This window comes from Podarcis muralis, chromosome 2 (assembly GCF_964188315.1).
Source record: "Podarcis muralis chromosome 2, rPodMur119.hap1.1, whole genome shotgun sequence".
Classification (NCBI taxonomy): domain Eukaryota; kingdom Metazoa; phylum Chordata; class Lepidosauria; order Squamata; family Lacertidae; genus Podarcis; species Podarcis muralis.
In genome coordinates, this window is record NC_135656.1 from 3520262 (window position 1) to 3531020 (window position 10759).

General features: G+C 46.0%; 1 protein-coding gene across 2 annotated transcripts; it reads right to left on the reverse strand.

The window, feature by feature from the left end:
* Positions 1-1812: 1812 nt before the first annotated feature.
* On the reverse strand, positions 1813-6254 carry LOC144326859 (claudin-34-like). Of its 2 annotated transcripts, none has more exons than XM_077923770.1 (2): positions 3526-4292; positions 1813-3134 (listed from the first exon to the last, which is right to left on the reverse strand). In XM_077923770.1, the coding sequence occupies exon 2, from the start codon at positions 3131-3133 to the stop codon at positions 2027-2029; it is 1107 nt and encodes a 368-aa protein (XP_077779896.1). In that variant the 5' UTR covers position 3134; positions 3526-4292; the 3' UTR covers positions 1813-2026. The 2 variants fall into 2 exon arrangements, with proteins under 2 accessions (XP_077779896.1, XP_077779895.1); XM_077923769.1 differs by lacking the exon at positions 3526-4292 and adding an exon at positions 5185-6254 and having other exon boundaries at positions 1814-3134.
* Positions 6255-10759: the final 4505 nt, after the last annotated feature.

Here is a 10759-nt window from a genome sequence, read left to right on the forward strand (position 1 = left end):
CAAAATTTCCATGAAGAACTAACTAAATAACCAACCAACCCATAATTGGAATTTATGAGATTAAGGAGATAAATTATTTTTATATAATGAAAATAGATGGGAGGATAAGTTAATTGCGCAAGGCGAGAATATATAGGATGGCAAAAAATTAAAACAAATATTATGATTTGGTTTCTTAAAATAACACCAACACATGCCTCCTCAGTGGATTTCAGAACAAATGTCTGTCTCTTTTTTTAAATTACGCAAACACTGTAATGCAAGGAGTTGTAGTAGTGACAATGCAGTGAGATTCTACTCAGAGAAAGCCTATTGGAATGAATGGGTTTGAATTAGTTGTGTCCTTTAGTTTTTGCTTTTAATCTGGATAATACCTAATTAGGGGTAGGGATTGCTTTGCTTTGCTTTCTTTCTGTTCTTGTTTTTATTAAGTATTTTGTTGGGTTGTTTTTGTCGTTGTTGAAATTCCACAAATTGCACATCAGGATTCGTTACATAGTAAGTCCCCCCCCCTTTCTATTATCTGCTTCCCATCCCACTTCCTAGGATGTTTTCTTCTTTTCCACCCTTAGCTGCAACGTATCTTCCCTCTTTTATATCAGAACTCTAATGCTCTATTAGAATTAAAAGAGGGGGGAACCAAGCCAGATGGGCGGGGTCTAACTAAACTATTATTGTTGTCTTTTTATTTATTTGTGTTTTTATCTTGTATAAAAAATAAAAACCCCCAAAACCCAAAGTTGAAGCAAGAAGGCATCTTCAAATGTTAAATAAACGCAAGCAGTGAATTGCCAGGACTTGGTTGCCCCTGGTGATGAATTCACTCTTTCCACCCACCCACCCCCCTTTCAAAAATGTGCATGGAATGAAAGAGCTGGCATTCAATTCTATTCTTTTAAAAGCATATTTTCTGTTATCATTGGGTCCATTCGGACAAATATTGGGTCCTTTCTCTCACTTTTGACCCTTCTTGATTCCCTCATTTCTGGGGGTTGGACTAGATGACCCATGGGGTCCCTTCCAACTCTTCCCGTTCTACGATTCTCTCGCCTACAATTCCGACACCCACTTCATGTTGTACCAATCATACCAGCAGATAAACCACATTTTCTTCAGTTGATGGTATTTTTTTAGGGGGTAGAAAGGAGTGTGGCTTTGTTTGGGAGGTTTTTGTTAGGAAATCCTGACATCCAGTGGATGTCATATGGTGCCTTGAAACGCTTCCCCCAAAAGGATTCTGGGAGCTGTAGTGCTGAGAGCCGTTTGGAGACCCCCCCCTATTCCCCTCCCAGAACTACCATTCCCAGAGTTCCCTGGGAAGTTGTGGGCATCTCTTTTGAGAGGCAATGGAGTGCGCCTCCGGGGGTGAAATCAAAGCTTTTCAGCAGCCGCTAGAAGGAAAAACGAAGGAGACGCCTGCGAGAAGCCAAGTCACAGGGAACCAGGCAGAGGCCTTCTCGGTGGTGGCGCCTTCTTCATGGTGATCCACTACTGCTTTAAGGGAGGTCTTGGAATAAGTAGATTTGTTGCTGATCCAAAACACCCACCCACCCACCCCACTCACACATGAAAACAAAGACCACCACAGCCAACTACAAAGGAATAACCACACCCTAGGCCAACCCCAACCTCTCTCACCACCAAAGGAACACAAGCAAACAGCAAAGAACCTGCACAAACAACGCTGACACCAAACCCTACATATAGGAAGTAAAATAGAAAAATCGCCACCCCACCCCACCCCCACCCACCTCTTTCCCCCTTTCTTCCTAATTTCTTAACAAATGAAAATGATTTGTAAAAGTGTTACATGGGGGGGGGGGGCATGATAGAGAGACATTGCACACTTTTGTAAATCAACAAAATCTTTAATAAATAAATAAATAAATACTAGTCCTAAAAAAGAGGCCTCCTCACCTGAAGGACCTCAAAGCCCAACTGAAGTCCCAAAACAAAACTATCAGATCCTGATCCATGGAGATCCATGCGTGTATGGAGCGATCTGCGTGGATCTGCATCTGATAGTTTAGTCTTTACAGTTGAAGGGAATCACATGTATAATCGTATGTTTGGGGACATCAGGTGGGCTTTGATGTCCTTCAGGTGACCTTTGGGGTGTATGGCTTTCCTCCATCTCCACTGCGCAGGATTCCTCTGGAATGACAAGATCACTTGCACAGCTTTCCTCCATCTCCACTGCGCAGGATTCCTCTGGAATGACAAGATCACTTGCACAGCTTTCCTCCATCTCAACTGCGCAGGATTCCTCTGGAATGACAAGATCTTCCGCATGGGTCTTCTCCATCTCCACTGCGGAGGATTTCTCTTGAATTACCAGGTCCAGCAGAGAACCACACTTCGAACAAGTAGTAAGACTCTCGCTTTTCACCCCACTTCCTGGGGTAATCACCACCACAGTTTCTATTTGAGATGTATCTGTTGCGGTGGTCCTGATGCAACATCTCTCCATCCCAACCAATGCGGCACTCAGCAGCTGGAAACCCGCAGCGATATAGCCTAGATAAATAGAAGGTCCAATATGCTGCTCGCTGGGAATTTGAGGCAATTCAAAAGCTTCTGGGAAGACAATTTCCCCATTTTGTAAGACAGCAGACATGTTCCATATCACAGAAATCAGGACGAGTATCCCTGCAGGTAAGTTCAGCAGAGCTCCAAGGCTAAAAAAGGTTAACACAAAATCCTTATGTTTTCTGGGCTTGAACACGTTGTACAAAGCAAATGAAATTAATCCGAGGGCCGCTGAATTCATGATGGAAGCTAATGCCATTAAATCTTGGGCAATAAAAATTTCCCTTGGGAGGGTTGGATGTTGCTCATTGAGGTCTTCGCAATGCCAAAAAGCGTTGCCGTCGTTAGAAGGGTCTTTCCAAAAACAGACCTGCCAGATTCCAATCCAGATGTTCCCAGAGCCGACTCCCTTGATGTTTTCCACACGCCACACTCTCCAGTTGGCAATGTCTATTGAGGCAATGCACATCATCCAGGCCAAAATATCCATCAGGAATGCACACAACTGGAGACCGGAAACTACACTCAGCCATTTGACCACCAGGTCTTTCACCCGCAGGGGGGGTTTGGAGAGGCGGGGAGCAGGGGAGACCTTGGCAGACATCCTGGAAACAAAAGAGAAGACAAGATGCAGTGAGAGAGGGAATAACAAGCATGTCTAGTCATTGAAGGACATCCTCCCTCCTGCATTCTTCCTTCTATGCACAGAAAGAAGCAGCAAAAGAAACGAGTTCCCGTGCTCTCTCCCACCCCCTGGTGAGGTATAGACATCTGATCCAGAGAAGCCTACACTCATCGTTTCTTCCAGCACACTGCTACTGATTTAATCTACTGTTGCATTGTTCCTGGGGAAATGGCCAGAACCTCAGCAACCTGTTGTGGATGGGATGCTGCTCATGATTCACTGCTCTGCTATCTGCTACTGCAGCTATCCTTTTCCACTGAGCCTAAACACACCTGATGGCATAGTGAGGAATGTTTAATCCATAAACTTACGTGAAATGCCTTCCTCAGCTAGAGTCTAGTGTGCCAGGAACAGAGCAGGTCTTTGCTAGGTGCTCCTGAGCCTCAAGAAGACGGAGCTGTTGACCACTGAGCTGACGTTCGCCTGAGCAGCCAGCCAGCCACAGCAGCAACTGCTCTGCAGAATTCTTAGGTCAGTTACAGGCCAGTTAGAATCCTGACAACAACACAAATCATAACTCCAGGGTACTGGTCATTTGGAACATCAGGAAAGTGGGAAATGGGAGGGAACTCACTTCCCTTCTTTCCCAATGCAGAGTGTCTATTCCAGGACACTGTGCAGTTAAAACACGTTCTTCCTGAAGTCAGAATCAGAGCAGTTCCAGCAGTAAAACTGGTGATACAGTATGTGTATCTCAGTACAGATTTGTTTGATGGGCCTGAATGCATTTCATAAAGGATCTCCATGTACAAGAAAGGCTAATAGCATGAGAATTTCCTTGGCAAAATTATTGAAGACTCCTTACAAACCTATCCTTCTTCTTCCCCATCCCATCTTGTTTGGACGTTATAGTAAGGGAGAAGATCTTAGCTCTTTTCCTTTGCACTGGGACCACATGGAGTTTGTGCCATGGGACCCCATCACTCACAATAATCCAGGCAATACCATTTTCAGAACCTAGGTGTCCATGATTTAAAATCGCTTTCCTAAGACACTTCCGTCAAAATATTTGTGTTGCTTTCTTTCTGTTCCTTTCTGTGTTGATGCTCCGAATGTGAGCTGCTCAGCTGCATGCAGTTTCCACTGAACTGTGTTTGTGTGTGTGTGTGTGTGTGTGTGTGTGTGTGTGTGTGTGTGTGGTTAACATTCGGCCAAGCAATGGGCCTAAATCCATGTATTTCACCTGAAATAACTTTGGGAGCCAGCCTTTAAAAATCTAAAGTGATATCAAATTCGGAGGAATTAAAAGCTGTCATCTTCTTGACTATTTTAAATATCTTAGAACATAGGTAAAGGTAAAGGGACCCCTGACCATTAGGTCTAGTTGTGCAGCAAATGGAGCATTAGAGTCATCCATTCATTTCAGGAGGTGTGACCATTGATAAGATGAAGCACTTTCACATCCACGTGGCAATGTGCAGTGCTTTTAAAAAGGTAAAGGACCCCCGACAGTTAAGTCCAGTCGCAAACGACTCTGGGGTTGCACCACTCATCTGGCTTTACTGGCCGAGGGAGCCGACGCTGGTCCACAGAAAACTTTTCTGGGTCATGTGGCCAGCATGACTAAGCCGCTTCTGGCAAAACCACAGCAGCGCACAGAAACACCATTTACCGTCCCTCCGGAGCGGTACCTATTTATCTACTTGCACTTTGACGTGGTTTGGAACTGCTAGGTTGGCAGGAGCAGGGACCGAGCAACGGGAGCTCACCCCGTCAAATACGCAAGTCCAGTTCTGTAGCTGCATGACATCCTCCACGCCCAAATGCTCTCCCGTTCTGTTTCCCCCACTTAATCAGGATACACCATCTCCATTGAAACCTCTGCTCAGTGACACCCATCCAAGAGAAAAGTGCTGACCGTCTTCACGCAGATACAGTTCCGCGCAGGGGTTTGGCCGACAAGTTCTTCCTGAGTGTGGGGATGTTTTCAGGGGCTCTTTGCTTTTCCCTGCCTCCCCTTTCATCCTCACCTGAGGAGATCTTGGCCATTCTCTTGACAGGGACCTCCGTTCTCAGGCTGGATTTCTGTTTTCCTTCATCCCTCCTTCTCCCGGTCTGGTTCAATGAGCAAATAAGAGAGAGGAGGTCTCATGCAAGTCAAGGTGTGCAATGGATCTTCAGGGCATTTGGAAGGAAGAAAAGGTTCAGGAACAAGCGACACAGCAGCCCCCCAAGCGTAGAAACACATTTGAACATATCGCTCATGAGATTCGCCCCCCCCCCTTAGGATATAAATGCAGAACATCCTGCGCTCCTATTAAAATACAAAGTGGGGTATTTCATATGATAAGCACAGAGGAAGCTGCCTTATACGGAGCCAGACCAATTTTGAGAAAGTGCTACATGGGCCACTCCACCAATTGGCTACCAATGAGAACATAGCAAAACACAAAATGGCTGCCATATGGTGTGGTATGAAATAAATTTGCCTGGCTGTGGGGCGTGAAGGCCGCACCCTGCAAGACCCTTCCCACGTGGCTTAGGCCCAGACTTGCTAGCCCCACAAAAGAGGCTCCTCATGAGGCCAGAGGAACATGGCCTGGCTGTGGGGCATGATTCGAAACCTCCAGTCCCAGTCCAGTGCTCTAACCACTAAACCACACTGCCCCCCATTGCAGTCTATAATAGCCTGGAGGGCCACAGATGCCCCATATTCTCTGGCTCTGAGATTGCCCAAAGTTTCCTTTCTCTCCCTGGTTGTGCACAAAGAAAAATGCCCATGACAAAATGTGACCTTTTTGGTTCTTTGGAGACAGTTCTGCTTCCCTCTCCCTCTCTCTCCATTTCTCTCTCTCTCTCTCTCTCTCTCTCTCTCTCTCTCTCTTCATTTAAAGGAGCCTCATCCCTTTTCCCACCCAACTTCCTCCTGCACACAGCTTCAAAATTTCCATGAAGAACTAACTAAATAACCAACCCATAATTGGAATTTATGAGATTAAGGAGATAAATTATTTTTATATAATGAAAATAGATGGGAGGATAAGTTAATTGCGCAAGGCGAGAATATATAGGATGGCAAAAAATTAAAACAAATATTATGATTTGGTTTCTTAAAATAACACCAACACATGCCTCCTCAGTGGATTTCAGAACAAATGTCTGTCTCTTTTTTTAAATTACGCAAACACTGTAATGCAAGGAGTTGTAGTAGTGACAATGCAGTGAGATTCTACTCAGAGAAAGCCTATTGGAATGAATGGGTTTGAATTAGTTGTGTCCTTTAGTTTTTGCTTTTTATCTGGATAATACCTAATTAGGGGTAGGGATTGCTTTGCTTTCTTTCTGTTCTTGTTTTTATTAAGTATTTTGTTGGGTTGTTTTTGTCGTTGTTGAAATTCCACAAATTGCACATCAGGATTCGTTACATAGTAAGTCCCCCCCCCCTTTTCTATTATCTGCTTCCCATCCCACTTCCTAGGATGTTTTTTTCTTTTCCACCCTTAGCTGCAACTTATCTTCCCTCTTTTATATCAGAACTCTAATGCTCTATTAGAATTAAAAGAGGGGGAAACCCAGCCGGATGGGCGGGGTCTAACTAAACTATTATTGTTGTCTTATTTATTTATTTGTGTTTTTATCTTGTATAAAAAATAAAAAACCCCAAAACCCAAAGTTGAAGCAAGAAGGCATCTTCAAATGTTAAATAAACGCAAGCAGTGAATTGCCAGGACTTGGAAGCCCCCTGGTGATGAATTCACTCTTTCCACCCACCCACCCACCCCCCTTTCAAAAATGTGCATGGAATGAAAGAGCTGGCATTCAATTCTATTCTTTTAAAAGCATATTTTCTGTTATCATTGGGTCCATTCGGACAAATATTGGGTCCTTTCTCTCACTTTTGACCCTTCTTGATTCCCTCATTTCTGGGGGTTGGACTAGATGACCCATGGGGTCCCTTCCAACTCTTCGGTTCTACGATTCTCTCGCCTACAATTCCGACACCCGCTTTATAGGGAGATGGGAAAAGAAATCTGCACCTATGCTCTCTACCTTGTGCCTGGGAAGGATCTTCTATATTCTCTCTACCTTGGAAGTAAATTTCTGAGCTAATTTTACTCCTGCAAAAGAGGGCCCCTCGCTTGCTCTTATTTTAGGAATGCGAGGTCAGCTAGCCGCTAGCAAGAGATAGCCAGACCTGCAAAATAGCCAGACCTGCAAAAGAGGCCCCTAGGAATGTAAGATAAGAAACACACAAAGAAGTTTCTCTCAATGTACTCTGTAAAACTGTAAGCCAGAAATAACCAGACCTGTAAGCCAGAGGCCTCTCGCTTTCTATTTTAGGAATACAAGATAGCACAGGAGACAATGCAGGGCGCTTAGGTAAAATAAGGAGGGGGCTGCTTAGAGGGCTAGCAAAATAGACTTATTGTTTTATATGTTGGCAGTCTGGAGGGAGGGAGTTTCCTCAAGGTATAAGAAACTCTGCAGAGGCGTATTTCTGGGCAGCCAGTCTCAGACGTGATTCTGCTGGCTGTCTCTCTGTGCACAAAGAATAAACTGCTTTCCTCCAAAGAAGAATCTTTCCTGGTGCTTACTTTTGCTCTCTCTCTGGATCTGGGGACGCGGGCTAACATTCCCTGGCATGGACTAGGCTCAGCCTACATCTTGGTTCCCTGACCGGGAATCTGCCCCACCTCAGAGGGCTGGGGAGAGCCAGGCTCGACCTCGGTGGACAGCTCGGATCGGCGATTGCAGGCTCCACGCGCACCCTGCCAATTTGTGGGGGGAGCCAGCCACACCGCTCCGGAGCAAGGACCCAGGTCGAGGGAGGAAAGAGGACGGCGCCGAGGGGAAGGGAATCCGCAGCGGAAAAGGTAAGCCCGACGGAAAGGGCAGCCCGACGGAAAGGGCGAGGCCTGATCAGCCTCACCTGGTTATGCAGTAGAGTGCAGCCAGGAAGGGAAAAAAAGGGCGTGGCAGAGGTATGCCACCAATAATAAAGGGGATTGGTTGCGCAGTAGAGTGCCAGCCACCAGGAATAATAAAGGGGATTGGTTGCGCAGTAGAGTGCCAGCCACCAGGAATAATAAAGGGGACTGGTTGTGCAGGAGAGTGCCACCAGCAAAAATTTGGAACAGAAGAAGGAGGGAAAATTATTTTGGTGTGTTTTGTGTATTGCATGCTGAGGTTATTTTGGTGTGTTTTGTGTATTGCATGCTGAGGTTATTTTGGTGTGTTTTGTGTATTGCATGCTGAGGTTATTTTGGTGTGTTTTGTGTATTGCATGCTGAGGTTATTTTGGTGTGTTTAGTGTGTTACATGTTGAAATTATATTGATGTGATTTGTATGTTGTATGTTGCTATGTTGCATGTCAGATACTCCAGTGACTGAATTGTTGTTAAGTGTGAAGGTTGGGGCTTAGCGTTCCCCTTGGGTGATTGCAGGGTTGTGCATTTTCTGGCAGGTCTGTTGTGTGTGAAGTGTGAGAGAATTTTTATTGTGAATGGGAGCAGAGTATCTGGAAGAAATGGGTTCTGGCCAAAGTAAAAGTACCCCTTTGAAATGCTTTTGGAGATCCAAGCTGATGAGAGGGGAGGATGAGGATATTGTGTAAATTAGATTGGCCCACCCCAAAATAACAAATTGGCCGTCCACCGGGACCCTTGATTTGTAACTCATTAATCCATTATATCAGAACATTTTGAATGTCCGTTCTGATTAAATCCCCTACATTTCCACATGGAAGACCAATGTGGAAAAGAACCCCCCCCCCCCTGGCTGAAATCATGCTGCCAAAAAGTCTCAGGCAGCCGTATCTGCTCAGTCAGGAAGACAGGAGGACAACCCCCAGTCCTCCAGGATTCAGAGAGGGAAGAAGATAATAGTTTTGATGCCCCCACCGCCTCATGCCCCGGCAACAGCCCTGGCACCACCCACGCCACAGGGAGCAGATGGCCCAGTCCCAATCCCGTGGACAATGCATTGTTAAACCTGGGCGAAGATGGAGAAAGGGAGGAACAAGAAGAGGATGATGAGGATGAGGCATTTGTAGGAAGATTGATTAAGTTGACAAGTGATGAAAAGATATGAACAGAGGAACAGGCAGAATGTTTGACAAAGTATGTGGAACTTTATGAGAAGTGGACGTCAGTCCCCATATGTTAAAAACAGCGGGATGTATAGGGGAACAGAGAAGAAAGTGGCAGAAGGAGTGGGGAAGGCAGTGAAAAGAGTGACCCGCCATAGGGCACATAAAGCACAGGAGAAGGGCGCGGCCAGAGTGATGCCTCTCCATAGAGTGTATGACCCTCCGGCCCCCGCGGGACCTGATGGGGTGGTGCCCAATAGAACTCATACAGTTCAACATGTCCCCTTCTCTAGTGCAGATGTTTGTAATTGGAAGAACCAAAACCCTTCATTTGAAGAAAACCCTGCCAAAATCATTAAGCTGTTTGAGGATGTGTAATATTTGATGGATGCCCTGCTAGCTACAGAGGAGGATAGGCGAATTCATGCTGAAGCCCGAGCACACATGAGAGCGCAGGGGGCAGGAGATCAAGCTGTTGCAGCAGGATATCCTGAAAATACACTGAATTGGGATTATCAGATCATTGAAGGGCAAAATAGCCCAAACCACTTATAATCAGAGGAAAAAGAGACCCAGAAAAAAAAAAAGAGGGAGAAGTACCAGGCAGAGAAGTTGATGGCCCTGAAGACGGGAGGTCCACCGTTAGGAGAAGAAGAGGAGGGCGAGGCCGCTTAGGAAAGAGCAACAGCATGCCTTCAAGGATTTGAAAAAGGCATTGCAGCAAGCACCAGCGCTGGGCATCCCAAATCCTGAGAAGCCTTTCTCCCTGTTTGTGGATGAAGACCAGGGAACAGCAAAGGGAGTGCTATGCCAAAAATTGGGAAGCTGGCAGCAGCCCGTGGCATATCTATCTGAGCGCCTGACGCCTACAGAACAAGGTTTACCGCCATGCATGAGAGCAGTAGTGGCAGTAGCCACCCTACTGCACAAAGCAGACAAATTTACTTTTGGCCAAGACACTGTTTGTGTGACCCCGCATGCAGTCCCAGCTCTGCTTGACATGAAGGGTACCTATTTCCTCTCCCAAGCAAAAATGAGAAAGTGCCAGATGCTATTGTTGCACCCGCGTTTGAAGTTCCAGGTTACCACCGCCCTGTTGCCGGTAGGAGAAGGTGAGGAGCAGATGCACGATTGCATTGAAGTGATGGATGAAGTATATTCCAGCAGACCTGACCTAAAAGATGAGGCAAACCCCCACTGGCCTTCATGGTTTGTAGATGGAAGCAGCTTTGTTGAGACTGGACAGCGGAAAGCAGGCTATGCAGTGGTAGCCCTAGAAGACCAGGTGATCGAAGCAAAGAGACTCCCACCTGGAACATCGGCCCAGCTGGCAGAGTTAACTGCGCTTACCAGAGCCCTGAGCCTGGCAAAGGGACAGAAGATAAACATTTATACAGATTCTAAGTATGCATTCCTGACTTTACATGCCCATGGAGCCTTATGGAAAGAAAGAGGTTTGCTTACCTCCAGAGGGAGCCAGGTGGCCCACCCTCAAGCCTTATTGAACCTTCTGGAT

Excerpts from the sequence above, each read along its gene's own strand:
- LOC144326859 (XM_077923770.1), bottom strand. The coding sequence starts at position 3,133 with ATGTCTGCCAAGGTCTCCCCTGCTCCCCGCCTCTCCAAACCCCCCCTG.